Source organism: Mesoplodon densirostris, chromosome X (genome assembly GCF_025265405.1).
Source record: "Mesoplodon densirostris isolate mMesDen1 chromosome X, mMesDen1 primary haplotype, whole genome shotgun sequence".
NCBI classification, from domain to species: domain Eukaryota; kingdom Metazoa; phylum Chordata; class Mammalia; order Artiodactyla; family Ziphiidae; genus Mesoplodon; species Mesoplodon densirostris.
The window spans coordinates 125,960,364-125,983,459 of record NC_082681.1 but is presented as its reverse complement, the minus strand read 5'-3'; the positions used below and the strand labels follow the sequence as shown (position 1 = coordinate 125,983,459).

Sequence of the window (23,096 nt, the reverse complement as noted above, 5' to 3'; positions counted from 1 at the left end):
AAAGGTGTGGCTTTTACTTATGAAACTACGTTTTACTTGAAAGGAAATACACATATTGGTTATATTACATCAAAACGTATGACTACTAATTTATTTCAAATTTCTCACAGACATCTCAGACCTCTTAGAAGACTTCTAAGAAAGTTTCCTTTTTTAGCACTAAATGATATATTCTTTTTTTAGCATTATATATTATAAATATAAATTATATATTCTGAGGTAAAGATCTAAAAACTCATTGTCTTTTACTACCTACTCACTTCAAAAGGTGTTCAGATTTCTTAATACTAAAAACAACCAAAACTACCGTCTGTCCAGGAAAGGATTTTGTTATTTTAATATTAAATGTCACAACTAATGTGTCATCAACACAATGCTCTTGTTCACCAACACCCAAGTGTGACAGGAGTAAGGAGGATCTTAGTGGTAAGACCACTAAGTAAAAGGTCACAGAACCGCCCCCTTCAAAAATCTTTGGAGTATGTATTGTTGCACCTTCATAAAGTAATGAGTTAGGAAAATCAGGCCCCTTACATTCTATTCTTTTAATGCTATCACCAAGTTCCTTAACTTAGAAATTTCTTTCTTCCAATTCTCTGATCCAACTGCCACTACGATGATTCAGGCTTTCATCTCTCATTTAGGTTGCGATAAAAGCCCTTTAATCAGGGCTTCCCTGGTGGCGCAGTGGTTGAGAGTTTGCCTGCCGATGCAGGGGACGCGAGTTCGTGCCCCGGTCCGGGAAGATCCCATATGCCGCGGAGCGGCTGGGCCCGTGAGCCATGGCCGCTGAGCCTACGCGTCCGGAGCCTGTGCTCTGCAACGGGAGAGGCCACAACAGTGAGAGGCCCGCGTACCGCAAAAAAAAAAAAAAAAAAAAAAAAAGCCCTTTAGTCAGTCTTCCTTAATCTAGTCTCTCTCCACTCCAATATATCCATTCATTCATGCTACCTCAGTTATTGTTCTAAAACACAAACTTGACTGGGTAACTGTCCCCTTAATTTAAAAGCTTTGCATGCACTTACCGCCACTCCCCCGCACCCCCCAGATCTACGGTCTATGATCCCTAAACTACTACCTGGAAAGACAGATGCGAAACAGTGTATTGAACGTATGAATGACATACAGATAAAAGGGTGCAAGCCACTGCTAAAAGGCTTGGCATGGCATTCAAAGCCCTATTATAATCCTAACCCAACATGCTTTTAGGATGAGCTCTAGGCAAAAAGCAAAGTTCTTCTCATGGACTTAGACTCAAATAGATTTAAAAAACATAACTGTTACATAAAAGGTCATTAGTTTTTTATTTTTAAATACTACTGCAAAAACATGCACATTTTTAAGATAACTTATTCTAAATGGACCATCTTCAGGGTTAAAAATTAGAAACTATAATATATTTATAAAGATAAATTTTTTCCTCAAACTTTCTGTACTCTCAAGGCTTACTGAATTCACATATCTGTGAATACCTCTTTTATTTTATACTATGCAACATCTTTTTTTTTTTTTTTTTTTTTTGCGGTACACGGGCCTCTCACCGCTGTGGCCTCTCCCGGTGCGGAACACAGGCTCCGGACGCGCAGGCCCAGTGGCCATGGCTCACGGGCCCAGCCGCTCCGCGGCACGCGGGATCCTCCCGGACCGGGACACGAACCCATGTCCCCTGCATTGGCAGGCGGACTCCCAACCACTGCGCCACCAGGGAAGCCCTGCAACATCTTTTTTAAAAGTAAAAGTTCTCAGTATATGTTCATAAGACAAACCTTTAAGGCTATGGAATAAGTGGTAATGTTCTTTTTTCAGATAGAAATAATCTGGAAACAAACCCAGGTTCAATTTAGAGGTTCTTAAACCAATATAAACAAGCCTTGATTAATCAAATCAGGACACCAGGCTTAGTATTCCAGCGTATTAGTCACTCGACTTTTTACTTGGTACTCTTATAACACTGGCCGCAGAATAAAACAGGTAACTCAAACCCGTTAAGTTTTACCTCCTGTTTCAGCTCTGGAGGAGGGTGGGAGAGGGAAGGCGGGAGGGGAGATTTGGATGCAGATTATTTGTAAAATACTAGGTACTTAATTTGAGCTTTTCCTGTCTGTATTACCACACATCAAAGTTGACTGTATATATTTCACATACAAAATGAAAACAGATGTGTGAGTATACTAGAAAAACAATACATGCTAACCTAAATATAGTAGATGGGCAACGAATTATCACCCTTCTCTCCCAGCCTCCCACCAAATAAACAATGCTCCCGTTCAATGCTAATAATAACATTTGGCATTATAACTTTCAGAACTCTTAAATAAACTACAAGTCTGGTTCAGGAAGATCCTAAAAGACACTATATTATCTGCCGGTGAAAGCTATAAAACTCTAAGAAACCAATCGATAGATTGCGACCAATGGAAAGTGTCTTTGGAATTCTACCTTTGGAAGAAAGATAGAATTAAGACTCCCAACTAAAAACTTCACCTAATAATATTAAACATAAACTTATGAGCGTAATACCCATAGATATCATTTTTCCAACATATAGGACATTGTTTACCTAAGTAAATTAACGTGGCTACAGAATGGGTCCACTGTTAAAACTTTTTCTACCTATATACCTAGGTCATTTGTTGGGGCTTGCCCAGAATCAGTCTCCCCTTTCCCTTTCCCAACAACACTCAGTGTACCTGAAATGTAGATGAATGTGGGGGGCTGGTGACCCACTAAGAGAATCAGGAAAGATTAAAGGTTCTTGATACCATAGTAAGGAATTCTAGCTTTCTCTAAGCAATGATAAATCACTGAAAGATTTCAAAAATAGAAATCACAGGATTGTACTTCTGAATAATAAAGATCCTGGTGACAGTGTTGAAGATGGGGAGTGAATTGAGATTGGAGGAGGAGCCATCAGTTAGGAAATCATTACAAGTACTTACTTAATTAAAGGGAGACTTTGGGAGGCAATTTGGCAGTAAACAGAAATGCATATACCCAGCAATTTCATTTCTAGATATGAACCCAGAGAAATAATCCTACATAATAATGCACAAAGACATTGCTCTAGAATGTTCACTTTGCCGTTATTTGCAATTATTTTTTAAAAAAGCAAAAACTTCAATGACCACCAATAGGGGAATGAATACAGATGGAATAGCATACTACAGTCAAAAGGAATGAATTAGATGTCTATCATTGTGGCTAGACTCCAAAAGTTAAACGAAAAAAATTAAGTTGAAGAAAAATGTATACTGTGTACATTATGTATCAAAATCAAAACACATAAAACAGCATGATATATTTTGTTTACCTGCAATGGCTGTATTCCCTGACTGCTCTCTCTATGCCAGGCACTGTTCTAAGCACTTTGGACTAACTCATTCCTCATGACATCCTTATGCTGTAGGCAGTATTATCCCATTCTACAGATGGGGAAACTGAGGCATGGAGTTTAAGGCTTACAGATAGGAAGTGATAGACCCAGGATTCAAACCTAGGCAGCCTGGTCCAAAGCAAAAAAAGCAAAGGTGCAAAGATTCACGCCAAATCCCAATGACTGTTGATTTTGGAGAAGAGGAATATCAGAGTAGGGGAGTGGAGCCAGAGAGACTTCAGCCATATCTGAAATACTATTTCAAGGACGTATTCAAATACTTTTTAAACAGTGTTCATTTTTCCCCCATTAAAAAAAAGTGAAGATATAAACAAAGTTTGGGGCAAAAGAGTGTCCATCGTGGTTGACTATGGCTGGTGGGAATATGGGGACCGTTCTTACAATTTCTTGGTAGTCTTCTATTGCGAAAACCAAAAATGTCTCCAGACATCGTCAAATGTCTCCCGGGGGGGGGCAAAATTGACCTCGCTGAGAACTACCTTAAAATAAACCGTTAAGACGCTTTACATCTTTTAACTCTATATACCTGTTTTAAAGATGTCAAAGATATATCCTCTGCTAAGTATTTCATCCTCCAAGTGAGAAAGATGCTGCAGAGGTGAAGAAAGTGTCAAGCGAAATAATCCCCGAATAGAGTAAGCACTTGGAATAATCTAGTTATCCTTCCAGAGAAGGGTGGGCACAGGCCCCGGGAAGCCCACTTCCTTCGCGCTCTTCCACAATAAAGGGACTAGGGGAGCAAAACCCTGCGCCGCCGCCACCCCCTCGGCGAAGGCTGGGTCAGGGACCACGCCGCCGGCCCTACCTCAGCGTGTGAGGCTCTAGCACACCGCAGCCGCCACGTCCCCAACGCCGCAAACCCGCTCAGAGCCAGGCGGCTCCAAACCTCCCGCCCGCGCGCTGCATCTTGGGAGGCCCAGGCCGGACGCTGCGTCCAGCGCAGAGAAGGCGGAGCCTGCCTAGCGGCCAGAACCCGGTTGCCAAGGGAGGCTGAGGAGGCGGGGCCTCCGGGGAATGTGGTGAAAGCGAATGGCAGGAGGAGCTAACAGGGCTGAGCTTGAAGAGGGAAGCGCCCGCGATCCGCCGGCTGGCGGGGGCGGGTCCGCAGTGCAGGAGACGTCGGGGGCGGGGCCCGAACGAGAAGTGAATGGGAAGCCAGGTTGAGGGCCTGGTCCCGCCTCCATTCCCAGGCGGCCGCACCGGATTGGGCGGCGCTGCGGCGCTGCTGCCCGCCTTGCGTTGTCACGCGACCGCCTCCACCTCCCGCCCTTCCCCTCTTTACCTCCGGGCCGGCTTGGCCTGTGATGAGATAGTCGGACCGCAGTCGTGGAAGTGGCGACGGCAACTGCAATCACGTCCACGACCGCGACCATGGCCGAGGTGAGGAGCCGACCGCACCGCTGCCGAGCCCCTCCAACTCGGACCCCGAAGCCGCCTCTGAGGCCCGGGGGCCGCGCGCCCAGGTGCAGGTGGGCTGGGCTGCGGGGAAGTGGGATGGAGCGCGTAATGTCTAACTAAGCGTCCCTTCGTGTCTCCCTTATAGTATCAAGCCCAGAATAAAGCCAAGCTCATCTCTGACGTCCGGCGGAGGTTCGAAGCTGAGTATGTGACAGGTGGGTACCGCAATCTCGGTGTTGAGGCAGGTGTGCAATGAGCGTCCCCAACTTTGCTGGGGTGTTTGCGGGAGTCTATGTGGGAGGCATTAGGGACCATTTCGATCCTCACGGGGTTAGGGACCGTGCCCTCCACGTTTCCCAGGTTTTACTCTCCGTAATATGGCAAGGACACTGCTCCAATTGGGCAAGTGATGCGTCCATTGCTTCCTAAAGGGTTAACGTAAGTTGGAAGTGTTTTGAGCGTCTCGAGTTTATGGAACTTGCAGGACACTTGTTAGGCCCCCGGCTCAGGTGACACTGTACCTCTGATGAGCTTTCATCAGCAACAATCGAGAAAACGAACCTGGAAACAGCTGTAATACTACTCACGTGTGCTTAATTGGAGATCTGAATTCCTCGGCCATTTTGCCTAATTCCACTTCCTACAACCCAGCAGGCTCCCCACGAAGTAGGCCCTCTCGTGCTGGAGCAAGTTCTTATCTTTTCATCCCACACTGTACGTAGCAAAGTACCTGTGAGTCCAGAATTGATTTATTGGGTGAAAGTTTTGTGTCCAGATGTCACAGATAACTTGAGTTGTCCAGTATTTAACTGATGATTTAATCTTTGTACAGTAATTTTCAGAAGCCTGCAGGGTAATGTATTATAAATATGGAATAAGTAGTCTAATCCAGACCCTGCCACTTACTAGCTTGCTTGTCTTCTCTGAGCCCCTGATTCCATAGGTGTGAAATGTGAATAATTAGGTTAGGAGAATTAAATGAAAAGGCATATATCAAACTGTGTAGCATGGGGTTAGCATATAGTAGGCTCTCAATATTTTTCCTCAGTAGTCTTTTTGGTTATGTGAAAGGAGTTCAGCTTCTACATCTTGACTTTAGTGCTGAGTGGAGGTTCCCTACAGCTTTAGACTGCCCTAGATGGTATGTCAGTTAATGACCTAGAACAAATAAAGAAATATGTTCGGAATAACCTAGTCAGTAAATCTTTTCATCCCTCCCTGTCAGTTTTCTTCACATTCCAAACTTTGTACCAGAGAGCTGCAAAAGCACTTGATTCACTTTTAGCCCAGAGATCTCATTTCTAATAAGATAGCTGGTTCCAGTAAAGAGAGAATTCTAAAATTGCTTTCTGTAGAAATGTAACTCTTAGAGCTACATGGTTTATAACATTGTAAGAAGTAACCCAGAACTTGACCTAATGAGCTAGTGCTCCCTAATGGTCATTTACTTAGGCCCGAGGGAGGAAGCAGGATATAGTCATGGAATTTAGCGTTAGATAAGATCTTGAAGGTCATCTTGGTCCAACCTTCTCATTTTTATGGTGAAGAAAGTGAGCTCTAGAGAGATGAAGTGATTTGCTCAACCGCCCTAGCGTTAGTAGCTAGGCCGGGGCTGGTGCTCGGGTCTTCTGAATTCACTCTAGTGATCTTTTGGCAACACCATCATGTCTAATTAGATCATGGCACTCCCCAGCTTGAAACCCTTCAGTACCTTTCTGCTGTGTTTAGCATAGACCCCAATTCTTTATGGTGGCCTACACTGTGAGGCCATGTATGCACGAGCTGGATGAGTTCCATTCTCATCTGTTACTACTCCTCTTGCTTAGTACAGATTTCACCACTGCCCACAGTAAGAAACGTATTATACATTGTAACTTAGTACACACGCACACACATAACTCAAGCAAAAGTTCATTAAAGAATACTTATGCTGAAAACCTATGACTCCCTGATACAATGACCCACAAAATTGACATCTCAACCTACAAATGTGACCCACAGTTTGAATAACATGACCAGCCACACTGCTGCTTTTATGCACTTCAGATGGACTGAGTCTGTTTCCATCTTGGGACCTTTCCACTTCTCTCTGCCTGGAAGGCTCTTTATAGGGAGTGAGCATGGCTACGTTCTTCTTTTCTTTTCCATCTTGGTTTACATGTATCTGAGAGGCCTTTGCCAATTATTAAGTAGCCTCCCTGTCTTGTCTCCTTTACGGCTCTTACCATAACCTGTAATTCCCTGTTCATTTGTTTCCTTATTGTTCATTTCCTTCAGGAGAATGTCTGTGGGTCTGGGGCAGCCTGTGGGCCTTGAGGGCAGGGTCTGACTCGCCTCTGTATACTTATCACAGCTCTGAATACATAGTCATTGATTGAATATAGCAATGCTTAAATACATACATATGAAGATGAGTCCAAGCCTATGTTAAGAGCTGTCCTGACCGTCTCCCCTCCCCCACCAAAATCTGGCAAAGAGCAGCCCTCACAAAATGTCTCCTAAAGACCAGTGTTATTTCAAAGTAAAGCACTGTCTGGCGTTAAGTATAGGGAGGGTTTTGTCACACCTGGGTATGTGTGAATGTATGTGGGTGAGTTATCTGCATAGCCATTGCAAATATTAATTTAATTAATTTAAAGACTTGCGTTGGAAAGGAAAATAAAAATTCTTTAAAGACTTTCTCCCCTTAAAGTTTCAGTTGTTTGCTGAAATACAGCACTGGGTAAAAGTAGAGTAGGAAAGTGGTGAAAAGGGTTTTTTGATTTGCCTGTGTTCTCCCTTTCAAGTTTACTTTTTAGAAGTTAGGTGTTGAGAACATCCACTTTCCTCCTTCCTCTTTCATTTTCCCCTTTCTCTTATTGTTAAAAATATTTTGTTTCAGAAGAGGCTTAAGGCAGGCTTAAGCAAACATGATGTTTTTCCTAAAGGAAAATATTTATTATTTGCAAGTATGTTGCCTTACACACTGGCTGTACTCCAACACCTCTTTGGGGGGTAGGTTCTTGGGAATTCCGAGCATGTTTTTGTTTCCACAGAAATTAAGTTACCAATTATGGATAGATTTGTAGCTGCAAAAAGAATAAAATCTAAGTCCATAATTGTTGTAGCACTACTACTGCTTCTGTCCTCATTGTTTCTGTAAGAAATTTCATGCTGAGTCTTGAATGAGAAACATTTTCCCTTCTCTCTTCCTCCTTGTGGCCAAGGAAAGAGATTAATCCCTTGTGGCAACAATGTATTCAGTTCCTCACATATTTACTATGTGCCTAATTCTGGGAAACAGTGTGTCAATATTAGAGAAAGAGCGAAAGAAGGATAGAGCCCCTTCCTGAACTACTACAATCTAGTAGAGTCATTAAAACAGAGCTCTATCAAGAGGAATGAGTGCTAAAATCATTTCTGTAGGAGTCAAAGAGCAGGAAAAAAATCACATTTAGTGGGGGTGACTGGGTTAGCACCGAGTTAGAAAAAACTTCTTAGAAAAGGTGGGGTGTTTCGGGCTTCCCTGGTGGCGCAGTGGTTGGGGGTCCGCCTGCCGATGTGGGGGATGTGTTTTCGTGCCCCGGTCCGGGAGGATCCCACATGCCGCGGAGCGGCTGGGCCCGTGAGCCATGGCCGCTGAGCCTGCGCGTCCGGAGCCTGCGCTCCGCAACGGGAGAGGTCACAGCAGTGAGAGGCCCGCGTACTGCAACAAAAACAAACAAACAAAAAAACCAAACAAAAAAAAGAAAAGGTGGTGTTTCTCAAGAACTTTGGAAGATGCTAGAATTCATCTAGGTAGAGAATGTGATCCAGGTGGCTCAAATAGTCCAAGCTGAGATGCTTAATTGAGAAGGTGTGGGGCTTGTTCGGGAAGCCATAGGAAGTCCGCTTTGATGAGCCTTAAGGAGGGTGAGCACACCTGCGTAAAAACAGTGGGTCTATAGCGTAGAGGGCCTTGGCCACCAAAGCGATGCGTTTGTACTTTATTGAGTTTGAAGAGCAACTGAGAGGTTTGTGGGTTTTGTAATTTTAGGTTTGTTTTCTGACTCTATAAGTATATGAATTCATTTAAATAAATTTGGGTGATACCAGAAACAGTCTGGAGAATCTCCCATAAGCTTATCATCCAGAGATAGCTCTTCTAACAGTGGGTGCATTTTTTTCTGGCCTTTTTTTCTATACATTAAAAAAATAGTTAAAAGGTCATTCTGTATGTAGTTTTTCTGTGTTGCATTTTTTTATTGACATGATCTTATTTCCCCCTATTATGAAGTAAGCCACGTTTTACATTACTACTTAATATTCAGTTATATAAATAAAAGAGAATTTTCTTATCTTTTATCTGAAGTAGTCCCTTTTGGACATTTAGATTCTTTCCAGTTTTTTGTTAATACAATATTTTGCACAGTAGTTCAGATTTTTTCCTTAAGAGTCATGTGTAGAAGTAGAATTGTTGGTTTGAAGAGTGTGAATATTTTAAGATACTTCATATGTTTGCTTAATTCTCCTCCATACAAGTTGCCCCACGATTCATTGCCACCAGCACATATGAAAGTGTTAGTCTCACCGCAGCCTTAGGATCATTTCTTAACTCATGCTTCTTTGTTTGCATTTGATTACTAATGAGAATAAACTTCTTTTCATATGTTTACATCCATTTGTAGTTAAAAAAATTTTTTTCTTTACCATGGCTTTTAAAATTGGTTTGGGCTTTTCTTGTTTATGTCACTTTGACTTTTTTCCTTTTTTGAATGTATTCAGACTTATCCATTCCTTTGTGGTTTCTCCCATTGCTGTTAAGTTTAATAATTGACTCTCTTCCAATAACTTTTTCTAGTCTTTTTGTTTTGTCTTGGCCTCTTATTTTTAATTTTGAAATATCTTTTATGTACAAAATGTATAAAACATGAATGAAATAAACACCCATGTACTCACTATTCAACAAAAGAAAAAGAACTTTGTGGGTATCCTCAACCCGGCCATTCACAGGGCAGCTGCTTATCCTACATTTGCCGTTACTCATTCTCTTGCTTTTCATTAGCTTTACCACCTGTGATGTATTCCTCACCAGTACTCTATTAAGTTTACCTCTTTTTTGAACTTGAAATATCAATAAAAGCTAAATATTCTTTTTCCATGACTTGCTTCTGTTGCTCAAGAGTCATTCATACTGTGGTTGATTCCTTTTTATAGCTGTGTTGTAGCTCACAGAATGAAAATACCAGTTGATGGATTTGGGGTTCTTTCTAGATTTTACTATTATGTACAATGCTGCTATAAACATTCTTAGATATACCTAGTGCCTAGACTTTCTCTAGGGCAGTGGTTGTCAGAGTTGGTCTAGGAATTATAGTTCCTTGAGCCCATTTCAAGGGGCTTGAGACTCCAAAACTATTTTCATAATAACACTGAGACATCATTTTCCTTTTTCACTGGCATTCTCTCACAAGCATACAGTGGCGTTTCCCAGAGGTTACATGGTATGTGATGATATTGCTCTGACAGATGATAGAATGTGTGCTCGTGTGTTCTTATATTTAATTGTTTTCTGTTATAATACCTAATATAGTAACTACCAGTAAATATAACCCATATAAACAAACAAATTCTTTAGAGCTCTCAGTTATTTTATATATATATATATATATTTATTTATTTATTTATTTTACTTTTGGCTGCGTTGGGTCTTCATTTCTGTGCGAGGGCTTTCTCTAGTTGCGGCGAGCGGGGGCCACTCTTCCTCGCGGTGCGCGGGCCTCTCACTGTCGCAGCCTCTCGTTGCGGAGCACAGGCTCCAGACGCGCAGGCTCAGTAGCTGTGGCTCACGGGCTTAGTTGCTCTGCGGCATGTGGAATCTTCCCAGACCAGGGCTCGAACCCATGTCCCCTGCATTAGCAGGCAGATTCTCAACCACTGCGTCACCAGGGAAGCCCCCTAGAGCCCTCAGTTATTTTTAAAAGTGTAAAAGGGGGGCCTCCCTGGTGGCGCAAGTGGTTGAGAGTCCGCCTGCCGATGCAGGGGATACGGGTTCGTGCCCCGGTCTGGGAGAATCCCATATGCCGCGGAGCGGCTGGGCCCGTGAGCCATGGCCGCTGAGCCTGCGCGTCCGGAGCCTGCGCTCCGCAACGGGGGAGGCCACAACAGTGAGAGGCCCGCATACCGCAAAAAAAAAAAAAAGTGTAAAAGGGGTCTGGAGACCAAGAAGTTTGAGAACTGCTGCTCTAGTTTGTAGCCAGCGGTGAAATGGGTGGGTAGTAGAATAGGCACACGGTCCACTTTACTAGATAATGCCAAACTAGTTTCCAAACTGATTGCATCTGTTTTCATTTTAACCAGCACTTTTTGAGTGTCCTTGTTTTTCTACATCCTGAAATCTGGCATTGTTAGTGGTTTTTTAAATTTTTGCCCATCTGATGGGGGTGTTGGGATATCTCATTGTGGTTTTAATTTGCATTTCTTTAAGTACCAGTAAGTTTGAGCATCTCTTCATATCTTTCTGGGCCATTTGTTTTCTGCTTATGAAAATCACTTTTTCAGGCTCTTCTTGGCCCTTTGTTCCTCCATGTAAATTTTAGAATCAGTTTATCATGTTTTTGCAAAAAAAAACCCCAAAACAAAACCTCTTTTGGGATTTTGAGTGGAATCATGTGAAATCAGAAGATCAGTTTTGGGGGACTTGACATCATCATGGTTACATTTTCTAAGAACCTGGTATACCTATCTGCTGAACTCTTCCTTCTTGAAGGATTTATAATTTTCTCCATAAAGGTTAACCCATTTTTGTTCAGTTTATTTTGTGGTGGTTTAAACAGTATCTCTTCAGAATTTATTTTCTAAATGATTGTTGCTGGTTTATAGAAAGTACATTTGACTTTTTTACATTAATATTGGACTCAACCTTACTTCTTATTAATTTCAGTAATTTATCTCTAGATAAGTTGTATTTCTATGTAGACAATAATATCACCTTGAAATAATGATAGTTTTCTTTCTAACTTTCCAATTTTTAGAGCTTTAAGTGCTTCTGTTTTATACTCACTGGAACATTTAGAACACTGTTGAATTGAAGCATTGATAAAAGCCTACTTGTCTTATTTCCGGTCTTAGAGAGATACCCCCGAACACGATCTCTGTAGATATCTTTTATCAAAATGAAGAAGTTTCCTCTGTTCCTGCTTTGCTAGTTTTGGGGTTTTGTTTGTTGTTTTGTTCCCATCACAGTTGAGGGTTGAATTTTACTAAATGCATTTTCTTCATCTGTTGAACACATTGTATCTGATGAAATGTTCACTTGGTTTTTTGCTTTTCATCTGTTAATATGGTAGATTATATTAATCAGGTTTTTAAAATATATTGCTGTAGTCGGTTAGCTGATATTTTGTTTGGGCGTTTTGCATCTGTATTGAAAAATTGGCCTGTAAATTTCTTTTCTTGCACTTTTCTTGTGTGACTTTGACATTAAAATTATGCAACCTTCATAAAATGAGTTAGCAGTGTTTCCTCTTTTCTACTCCCTAAAAGGTATGGTCATTGTGGAGTTCTAACCTGGTTTCCCATAAATCACCCCTCCTCAAATTGATTATTGTTGTTTTATATATTAGTGGTTGCTTACATACCATGTATTTGCCAATATCTTTATCTATCATTCCTTAAGTTTCAGATCTTTTATCTGGTATCATTATTGTTTCATCTTAAGTATAACCTTTAGATTTTCCCTTGGTGAGGTCTTGGTGGTAAACTTAATTTTGAAAATGTCTTTATTTTCTCTGTTTTCTTTAAATTATGCAGTTAACCTTGCAGAATGCCTTTGTCTTATTAGGCTGAGGGAGGCAAAGTAGTTAGAGAAGTAGAAGAACTAGGAAATGTTAGTATCATAGATGATCTCTGAGGAGAATTTCAAGGACAGGAAGATTAGCAGTGAATAGAAGGAAGCTCTGTACGTAAAGGTACATAAAAACGGGATTGTTCTTATCAACTGCCCTCTCTGGAAAGGAAGGGTGTAAGGAAAATGGCATTTAAAGTGGAACTAGTATAGCTGATTGACTTTGTTATAAAGCAGAAACTAACACACCATTGTAAAGCAATTATATTCCAGTAAAAATGTTTAAAAAAAAACAAAGTGGAACTACACTCCTGGACATTTTACGTAAACTCTCTAGATTATGAACCATCCAAGGGGTCAGCTCAGGCTTTATTCATCTTTGCGTCTGCAATTCCTAGCTCTCTTTTGAGCTAACATATGGTGGGTGATAATAAATTAGTCCTCATAGCTAATGAATTATGTATCATCCCCAAGAGAGGAAGCCTTTAGAAGATAGGTAGGTAGACAGATAGATAGACACACACACACAGGCACTTGGATTTCCTTAAATTCTACTCCAGCATTCTCCAGGTCAGCCTTTTAAAGTTCTCATGATCACAAGAAGAGGAAAAGATGTGTTAAGCGTTTATCAAGTTTTGTCCTTAATACATGTCTAAAAATATCAAGCCTCTGATAATAGAGAGTATAATATGATGTTGTAACTTTATGTGGGTAGAATATATATTTGTGCTCTCGGAACTTTTGCAAACATTCACCACATATTAAGTCATAAAGGAAGTCTCAGAAATTCCAAAGCAGCTAGATCATACAGACCATATTCTCATCCCATTAAGCAACTAAATGAGAGGTAAGGTACTTAAAAAGAAATCAAATGTTAGGAAACTAAAATAACACCTCTAAATAACCCACGGGTTAACAACTTTCCTGCAATGTGTAATTCTTACTTCTGCTAAATAACTCGTAGGGTAAAGAGGATATCACAATGGAAATTACAAAATACTTAAAAGCTGAGCAAGAGAATATCTGTGGTCTCACTTTCATTTATTAGAAAACAAGGCCCAATAAAAATCAGCTAAAGATTCAATTCAAGGAGCTAAAAAATGAACACGAGTAAATTAGAGAAAGTAGAAGGAAAAAAGAGCAGATATTCATGGTATAGGAAAGATAGTAGGTATAATAAACCTAAGTTGGCCTTTTGAAAGAACTAGTAAAATAAACCTCGAATGACTGATTAAGAAGACAGGGAGAAGGCAAACACATACACTAGGAACAAAAAACAGAATTATAAATGTGGTAGAGATTTTAAAAATCATAAGAATTCAATGACCAGCTTTATCACAGTAAGTTAGAAAACTTAGATTAAGTGGAAAACTTTCTGGAGAAAAGAAAAATCATCTAAAATTGTCTCAATGAGAAGTAAAAAAACCTAAATACATCAATGACTATTAAAGACATTGAATTGGTAGTCACAGACCTCTACCACTCTTCCCACCCCACCATCACAAAGGCACACACATACACAGAAGGCCCAAGGTCTTTTGTTAGCTCCAGGAATACAAAGGTAATTCATAATCAGAAAATGCAGCAGAGGAATTTACCACGTTAACAAAATGCTTCTCAGTGAAATTTTTGAACGGGCACAGTTCACAACCCAAACTATAAAAAGGTACACATTGCAAAGTATCTTACACCTCTTGTGCCTCTTCACTCCCTCTTCGTCTTCCTTCTTTAGCTAGCCATATTTGTTTTCTGTTTCTTTTTTCTATATTTGTTTAAGCAAATACAAACATTTGCAGTAACCAGATTAAATGAGGGAAAATGTTTATTTCAGTAAAGACAGAAACCACACTGGCTATAATTCACCTTTATGAAAAACAAACAACACTTTTACCAAACAAGAAACTTTCTTAGTTCTGAAGTGTGCCTTCTAAAATTCTACAGCAAAGGTCATGGTTAATTATGAACCTTCAAAATGATTCCCAGGGTGTCAGGAAATAGACAGTGATCTACAATATTATTTCTGTAATTCTACTGGATATAAAATAACCTAGTTATCAATATGGCAAGGAATATAAGAGGTATAACGTTTGCCAGTCTTGTCATTATTGGCTTATGGTAGCAACACAAAAATCTCTAGACTGCTTAATAATCGATGGAAGAAATATACAACTTTTTTCTTTTATGGAGAAAATTATAAAGTATTATTAAAGAACATTGAAAACAATAGATCAAAAGGGAGATAAGTCATCCAAGATATAATATCTCGTACATATCCAGCATATGAATTCAGCTCTTCAAGGATAGGAGCTGAAGCACAAAGCACCTCCCCTCTCTAGAACAGACCAGAGGTCAGCAAAGTCCTGTTGTCGTTGTTGTTGTTTTTTAATAGCCCCTGAGCTAAGAATATTTTTTGTATTTTTAAAGTGTTGCTAAAAAAAAAAAAAAAAAAAGACGAATCGGCAGCAGAGCCCATATGTGGCTTCAAAGGCTAAGATACTTAGATGTTTACCATCTGGCCCTTTACTGAACAATTTTGCCAACCCCTGTAATAGGCCCGTAGTTCTCAAAGTGTGGTCCCTGGAGCAGCAGCAGCATCCTGTAGGAATTTGCTGTAAGTGCAGATTCTGGGATCCCACCCATGAATTAGACACTCTAGAGGTGGGGCCCAGTTATCCCCGTTTTAACAAGCCTTCCTGCTGACTCTGAGAGGTGCTAAAGTTTGAGAATTGCCGCTATAGGCCAATGGCTTAATCCCATCGTAGATGATCACCTGCTTCTCAGTCTCTCATCAGCTAGCTTCACAGGAAAGAGGAGATTAAGGGTAGGTTGTGGCCAACCAGCAGAGGATGCCCTAAAGGGAATATTTCATTATTTCAGCCTGATCACTCCCATTGTTGACATTTACATGGTCCAGCCAATAGAAGTGGTCCATCCAGTGCAAATGCTCTTCCGGGGTCCCACCAGGACTTTAAGTGGATCAGTGCTCAGAGTCCTTGGAGAAATAACAGATGCTAAGAGGTTTTAAACTATTGTTGATGTTTGATAGTTGTATATTTGCTGCTTTTGAACAGTATGACACCCACTTAATAACTATTTTCTAGTTTTCATTATCAGAATACTTTTGTATTTTTTCAACCTTTCTGTATGAATTCTAGGCACATTTATAATAACTATAATATACTTTCAAGATTTTCTCAACTGACTAATAGGTCAATTAGAATTTAATCTTTTCATAGGGAGCATTCTACCTTATGTTAATAAAAATTCATTGGTATTGTGTTTAAAATTTTCAAAGTGCCCTTGATCTTCATTAGACTGTGGATAGATAAACAGACCTTATCTCCATTTTACAGAGAAGAAAATCAAGCCCAGAGTGACTTGCTCAGTCTCCCTGGACATAGTTAGTAGCAGGGGTCTTCTGATTTCATCACTCTGCCCGGTATCCTGAATCAAGCTATGAATTTTTTTTCACACTTGTTAACCCTAAAACACAGTTTCTGGCTGGTTGGTAATTTCACCAGCCAACAAATGCAAGAGAGAAAAAGAAAAGTTAATAATGGAATTCTCTGTTTTATGAGTAAGCACTGTATTCTGTTTATCCTGCAGCACTTAAAATTGTGTATGTGAGAGAGAGCATGAAGGAGGTGAGCATGCACATGCAGGGAAGAGAGGAAGAAACAAAAAGCTGAGAGGTCATCTTTACCCTGGAACATTTAGTCCTGTCTAACAACAGAGGAGTGGCCAAAAATGAGCTTTGAGCTATTTTGAACAAATGTAAGGATGAGGCTTAAAAGTCCGCCACTTGAGATTAATGTTGGTTTGTGATGAAGTTTTCACTGGTCTTCAGCAAGATGAAAGTAATAAGGACAAGGTATTATGAGAGTATACACATATATATATCTGTGTATAAGGCAAATCTCTTCCTCATCTCTATGCTTTAATCACTGAGAGGTAAAGTCTTTCAAAGTGTCTTAGGTGGTGGGGAGGGGTGTGCGCACATGTGTGTTTTGATATCTTCAGATACCTTTTGAGTGTACATGTTTAGCTTCTTCCCGTAACATCTGGATTTACTGAAGGACTTGTTTTCAGAAAACTCCCTAACACTTGAGGGTTCTGTGGAGGGGAAAACATTTTCCTTTTACCCTTCTAGGTTCTTAGACTGGCCTAATAACTAAATTGATATAAGACAGATGAACCGGATAAAAACAAAAGTTTAACATGTGTATCCCTTGTATACGTGGGAGAGACCCAGGAGAACTGAGTAACTCTCCGAAGTGGCCCAAGCCACCACCTTCAATACCATCTCTAGCTAAAGATAGAAGATGCTAGGGTGGGGAGTCAGTTATTAGAAGTGACCAAGAAAAGCTCAGTAAACAAGGGTATGGTTGTGCAGATTTATGTCCTTGCCTTTCCCATTGATAAGAGTTTCTGGAGATTTCCAGTCATTCCCCTCTTCCTGTTACAGAGAGGGAGGCACTTACAAATGGAGACTTCCTTTATACATGTAAATGTTTCTTATAAAAGGGTGACTTTTACTCACTTTAACGATTCCTGTGTGTGCTGTTTGTTAAAAATATCAGTCTAAAATAATCAGGATGCCAAAGAGGTATGTTTGGGGCTGTGTAGTTTGCTTCCCCTCAGTTCAGTTGTCTGGGAGCTGTGTTTGAAAGCAGCAAATTGTGTTGTCATAAGCAGTTATTATTACACTTGGCCTTGTGGTCCCAGGCCAAGTTTTCCTTACCTTGAATGCTCAGTTTTCTCTCTGTTTCTCCCTGTGTGTCCGTCTGTCTCTCCTTCTCCTCCCCTCAGCCCTCTTCTCTGTCCTCTTGTGCCCCTACTTTTCTCCAGCCTCTCTCCCTCCACTCCTACATAACCTCCTCCCCCATCCTCTCTTGCTCTGTCTTTTCTAGCTGCTTCCATCTCTACCTGTCTCTAGGGGTAAATGTTTAACAAGAGGTGTCTCATATGTAAGTACATGTCCTATTAATAAAAATAATTAATCATTTTAATCTAAATGGAGATTTCTAATTTCAAAGATCTGCATCCCTAAAAGCTATCCAAGAGCAATAAGCTTTACATTCCTTGGTAATGGGCACTGTCTTGTTTATGGCGTCCGTAGTGGTAATATCAGCAGTGGTAGGAGTAATAATAATAACAACAATAATGTTTGATTCTTCTTCTTATGGCTAATATTTTTTGAGGTTTTTTTTTTTTTTTTTTTGCGGTACGCAGGCCTCTCACTGCTGTGGCCTCTCCCGTTGCAGAGCACAGGCTCCGGACGCGCAGGCCCAGCGGCCATGGCTCACGGGCCCAGCCGCTCCGCGGCATGTGGGATCTTCCCGGACCGGGGCACAAACCTGTGTCCCCTGCATCAGCAGGCGGACTCTCAACCACTGCACCACCAGAGAAGCCCTATTTTTTGAGTTTTTACCACTGGCCACATGTTGTCCTGGGGAAGTAGTAGTCTGCGGACCCTTGGAGATGCCCAGGACTTTTCAGGAGCCCATGAGGTCAAAGCTGTTTTCACAGTGATGCTGAGCAGCTTTTTTCCCTTTTTCGTTTGCTCTGATTACACGGAAGCAATGGTGGGCAAAACTGCTGCCTTCTTGGCCCGAAACAAGGCAGATGGCCATTATAGTCTTCATTGTCAGCACTCTCAGTTACAACTTTTTTTTTAAGTCAATTTTATTGTAGAAAGCCCCTGATGAAGCAGTAAATTTTATTAAATCTCGACCCTTGAGTACATGGACTTTAAATGTTCTGGGTAACAAAATCAGGAAGTACACATTAAGTACTTATGCATATTTGAGTTGCTAGCTAAATTAGTCACATTTTTCATGGACCGCCATTTTTATTTGAAAGAACAACTGTTAAGTAAACTATGATTATTCAGACTGGGGTATTTGGGAGAAATTTTCTTGAAGTCAGACAGTAATTTCAAGGAAAACACTATATTGGTCCAGTGGAGAGAGCTGTCCAGTGGCCAAACTGGATGATCTGACTTTAGGGGCAGGTGCTCCCAGGGTCCTTTTTGCTGCTAAACAGTATATAAATTTTTTTATATCTCAACTCATGTTTATAAATCATAATTAAAGAAAAGTTGTCCTTTGAATACTGATGAACTTTTATAGACAGAGCTAAAATACCATTTTCCAAGGTTTACCTACAACAGAACCACTCATTGTAAAGGTTAGAAAAATACAGCCCAGATATTGAAAGCCATATCCAAGGTAACACTCTACAAATACATGATTTATGGCCTCATCTTATATTTTATAGTGCTTGAAACTTTCAAGTACTTTCATATATACATTTTTCTCTGATCCTCACACAACCCTGTGAGTATCTAAAATAGTTTAAAGATAAGGAAATTGGGACTTGAAGATAATTCCACAGATGCTTTTTATATTTCCCCACCCTTTCAGCTATTATCGCTGAGGGCCTGAAATAACTCAGAACTACTGGAGAGGAGAGAGAATCTATACAATTTGGCAACTAACTAGGGGCAAAAAAAAAAAAAAAGATGAAGGAGCCAGGCAATTTTCTGAAGTTTCTTCCTTGGGTCCCTGGGAGGGTACCATTGACAGAGAAAATAAAAAATAGAGAAGGAATAGATTCAATCAACAAATGCTTCCTGAAGGCCTTTTCATTGGCACTATGTAATCTGCTTTGGGGGCTTCTTAGGATGTATGTAGACTGTGCTGTTATGATCTCTATATGGGAAGATATGGCATAAACACGAGTAACTCTGATTCAAGGGTGCTAAGTGCGTAGTTTAGGTCCTTTAGCTATTCACGGGAGGGAAGGAATTACTTCTAGGTCCAGGGAAAATTTTTATGGAAGAGGAAGCATTTGAAAGGAGTCTTGCAGAATGGTAGAATTTGGATGTGCAAAGGTGGTTGTGAGGAGACAAGGAAAATTCAGTTACAGAAAAATAGAGCGGGGTGTGGAAGGAGGATATAGAGGTATGTAGAGGTTGGTGACAACACAGCTTGTGTGTAGGTGGATAATGAGAAGTTATTGGCAACAGTTATTCCAATGAATTATGGGAAATGTTGACTGCTACATACATAGTTTTCCATTTTGTATTTAGTTCATTTTCAAAAAAGACACTTGGCAAATACATGTCTTTTTAATAAGTACAACCTAGTTCTTTCTTTATACATAAAAGTTCATTTTTCATTGACTAGGGTGACTATTTTAAGTTCACATAACATAATTGATCCTCCTAGATGTTGGTTTATGGTTTTAGAGGGTTATGCAAAATATTTTACTATGGTCTTATTTTTTAAGTCTGTGGTGGCTTGTCTTAAAATAAAGCTGCAATTTTTAGATAACTTTATTCTAGTCACACTTAGAAATTCCATCAGTCCTTTAAATTGCATTTTCATCTGAACTGCATCCCTGTGTCTATCTTGAAGTAGCTTAGCTTTATCTTCCAGGTCTTTCTTCTCCTTTGGTATTAGTGTTGGTTATCATTCACTGCTGAATTTATCTGACTTGGATATTTATTACTGTTTTTCCCTTAGATAAGTCAGATAAGTATGATCCACGTGATGTTGAAAGACTACAACAAGATGATAACTGGGTTGAAAGTTACTTATGTTGGAGGCATAATGTTGTAGATGAAACACTGAAGATGCTTGATGAGAGTTTTCAGTGGAGGAAAGAAATGTCTGTCAATGGTAAGCTGTTCAGTTTAACCTTGACTGTGTACTGTATCCCCTGCATAAATGTTACTATTTTACACTTACAGCGTATTTGCAAATATTCTTGGCAGTCATCAGAAATATCAGAATATAATGTTTTATAAAGACCCAGTAACATTTGAAAGGAGCATCTTATGAATAAACCTTAAAATAGGATTATTCATAAGGAAATCAGATCACCAAGGAGCAGAATCACAGTCAGATTCTTCACTCACAGCAGAGTCTCCTATTCTGTCTATTTGGTTTAGAACCATTAAGATAGCAAGACAGCATCTTCACTACTAGGCCTAGAAATAAGGGGATACTATTTGCCTATTTTTCTCAGTTGTTGCCTGGTGTCTGTCTCTATTCCCAGAATTCCTTGTGCTAATAGGTGCTCCATGTGGAATTACTATACGAATGGGAGTCCCCAAAAAGCAAGCTTATCCCCAAGGATGCCTATAGCAGCCTCCTCTTAACTTCTTGATTTCAAGGCCCAATTCTAGATTGAAATTCCCCACCTCCCCAAAAAAGGAGTTTTAAATCTTAGAGGGGATTTTATAATAGTGTTCAAGTAAATGGAAAACTCTTTTCAGGAAAGGTTACCCGTTATCTCTCTCCTCCTAAAAAATTTAACAGGAAGGAACTGGCACAACTACTAGTTTCAATGAGGTATAAAGAAGGATTTCCTGACCTTGAGGATTATAAACTCTGGAGTGACTGAGTCTGGAGACTTAATACAAAATAGTCAACAAATAAATCCAGAGCAGATACTCTCCCCAGTCATCCTACTTGGAGAAGGAATCTATCAGAAGGAGAGTATTTAAAAAATAATTTGATTGGAAATATAAAAAGTGTAGGTAATTTCAACAGTGAAGCATTTATTAGTCAAGCAAAGAAATGTAAACCTGATGTTTCTAAATTATTTAAGTACAGAATAAACCTTTAAACTCAACAATAGTTTTCTCTTACATAGAATTGCTAGTTTCCAATGGCAGACAGCAGAGAGATGATGAAAGGTGGGTGGGGAAAGATAAAGAAATCTTTGAGAGTTCTCGGAGAAGTACTGATGAATGACACAAAAGCCTTGACATTTGGTGCCTTGCTGCGTTGGTTCTCGGCCTCACTAGAGAGTGGACCTCATGCTGAAGGATCTAGCATTTTTCTTGAAGTATTTCCCACCTGCCCCAAGATTATAAATGTATTAGAGTCTACTGGTTATCAAACTTTGATTTCTAATACCACTTCTGAGGCTATAACGTGGATATTTACTGCCATGTTCTTTTGAAATTGTCCAATCGTGATAATATTTGTTTGCAAGTCATTATGTGAAATACAACTAGAACATGGAGATGTGTCCACATCATAATGGCTGATATGTCAAAGGAAATGGATTTTTTCCATTTCTGTCATTTGTGTCTTTATGTAGTTTTTTTTCTACTTAGTAAGAAACACCATTTTTTATCGTCGGAGGTTCTTTCCATATGTTTGCATAAGCTTTTTCTTTTTTTAATAAGTTTATCTTTTTTTTATATCAGAGCTACTATATTAACAGTAACCTATATGTTGTAAGTTTTCTTTTTAAAAGGCCTCTAAGTTACAATTACTCATCAAACTTTATCACTTTTTAGACCTGACTGAAGCCTCCATTCCCAGGTGGTTATTGGAAATTGGTGGTATTTATCTCCACGGTTATGACAAAGAAGGCAACAAGTTGTGTAAGTATAATGTATGTACTGGCTTCTCAGGAGTTTGAGATGTAGCCACCCATCTCAACTGAATTAATAATAGGCAGAGCTTCCTACTTATGTACCACACGTCAGGTTTCCTACAATAGGGATTGTTAGGGCCAGCTGGACCAAGCGTCAGATACTTAGCAGTTGAATGTACCGTTTGCATTATAATAAAGTAGGCTGTAAAGGCAAATGCCACATCCCATCACACAGCCAAAATGATGTAACTCGGAGTCATTATCTTCTTTCTAATTTACTGATGTTAAAATTCAACCCAGTATCTTTATGGAAAATCTTTTTGATAGTCACTAAGGGTGGCTAAATGGGCCAAGCCGAATTTTGGGCAAAGGGGATAGAGGAATAACTTGGTTTTTTTTTTTTTTTTCTTTTTGCGGTACGCGGGCCTCTCACTGTTGTGGCCTCTCCCGTTGCGGAGCACAGGCTCCGGATGCGCAGGCCCAGCGGCCATGGCTCACGGGCCCAGCCGCTCCGCGGCATGTGGGATCCTCCCAGACCGGGGCACGAACCCGCGTCCCCTGCATCGGCAGGCGGACTCTCAACCACTGCGCCACCAGGGAAGCCCGAATAACTTGGTTTGTACCAATGCTGGGACTCAGCAGGCGTGTCAGAGCCCCATCCTGAGCAGATGTCCTGCCAAGGCAGTTTCCTGCACGGTCGTGCCCGCCTTGCACGCCCTATGTGTGGCCCGTGGTTGGCTCCTGTTGGAACAGTGCTCTCGTAGCGTTTTCCTCCCCTTGCTGGCTCCCCCTCAACCTTCCTTTCCCATTCCTCTTATTCCACCTGTACCTCACATGTGCTTCCCAGCCTTTGTTCCTTTCTTGGCCTCTTCCTTTCCAGCTGATGCAGTCTCCTTGGGTGATCTCAAGTACCTTGGCACCTTCAGCGGCCTTCCCCCCAACAGCGGTGACCCCAGGTTGTCCCCAGGCCACATGCATGTACACATTCAGCTGCCCACCCCTTCAATACAACACACAGCTGAACCACATGCATGCCACCACCCACCCTCCCTGTACTCCCAGCTCGGCCCCACAGCCATTGGCTCTTCCTCGACATAGAGC

At 40.6% G+C, this 23,096-nt stretch overlaps 2 protein-coding genes across 5 annotated transcripts in view; one reads left to right on the top strand and one right to left on the bottom strand.

Moving 5' to 3' along the window:
- The window catches only part of FANCB (FA complementation group B), a 41,452-nt gene extending 37,177 nt beyond the window's left edge, over nucleotides 1-4,275 (bottom strand). For 3 of the 4 annotated variants that reach the window (XM_060087613.1, XM_060087611.1, XM_060087614.1), the window contains exon 1: nucleotides 4,200-4,275. The gene's annotated coding sequence lies outside the window, so the exon portion shown is untranslated. Of the gene's footprint in view, nucleotides 1-3,920; nucleotides 3,994-4,199 lie in introns of those variants that run through there. The other variant, XM_060087612.1, reaches the window with a different exon arrangement.
- A 396-nt stretch (nucleotides 4,276-4,671) lies between these two features.
- Nucleotides 4,672-23,096, top strand: part of MOSPD2 (motile sperm domain containing 2) — a 61,945-nt gene continuing 43,520 nt past the window's right edge. The window contains exons 1-4 of the mRNA XM_060087879.1: nucleotides 4,672-4,774; nucleotides 4,938-5,007; nucleotides 20,126-20,281; nucleotides 21,916-22,002. Of these exons, the coding sequence (XP_059943862.1) occupies nucleotides 4,766-4,774; nucleotides 4,938-5,007; nucleotides 20,126-20,281; nucleotides 21,916-22,002 (322 nt within the window). The 5' untranslated portion in view covers nucleotides 4,672-4,765. The remainder of the gene's footprint in view (nucleotides 4,775-4,937; nucleotides 5,008-20,125; nucleotides 20,282-21,915; nucleotides 22,003-23,096) is intronic.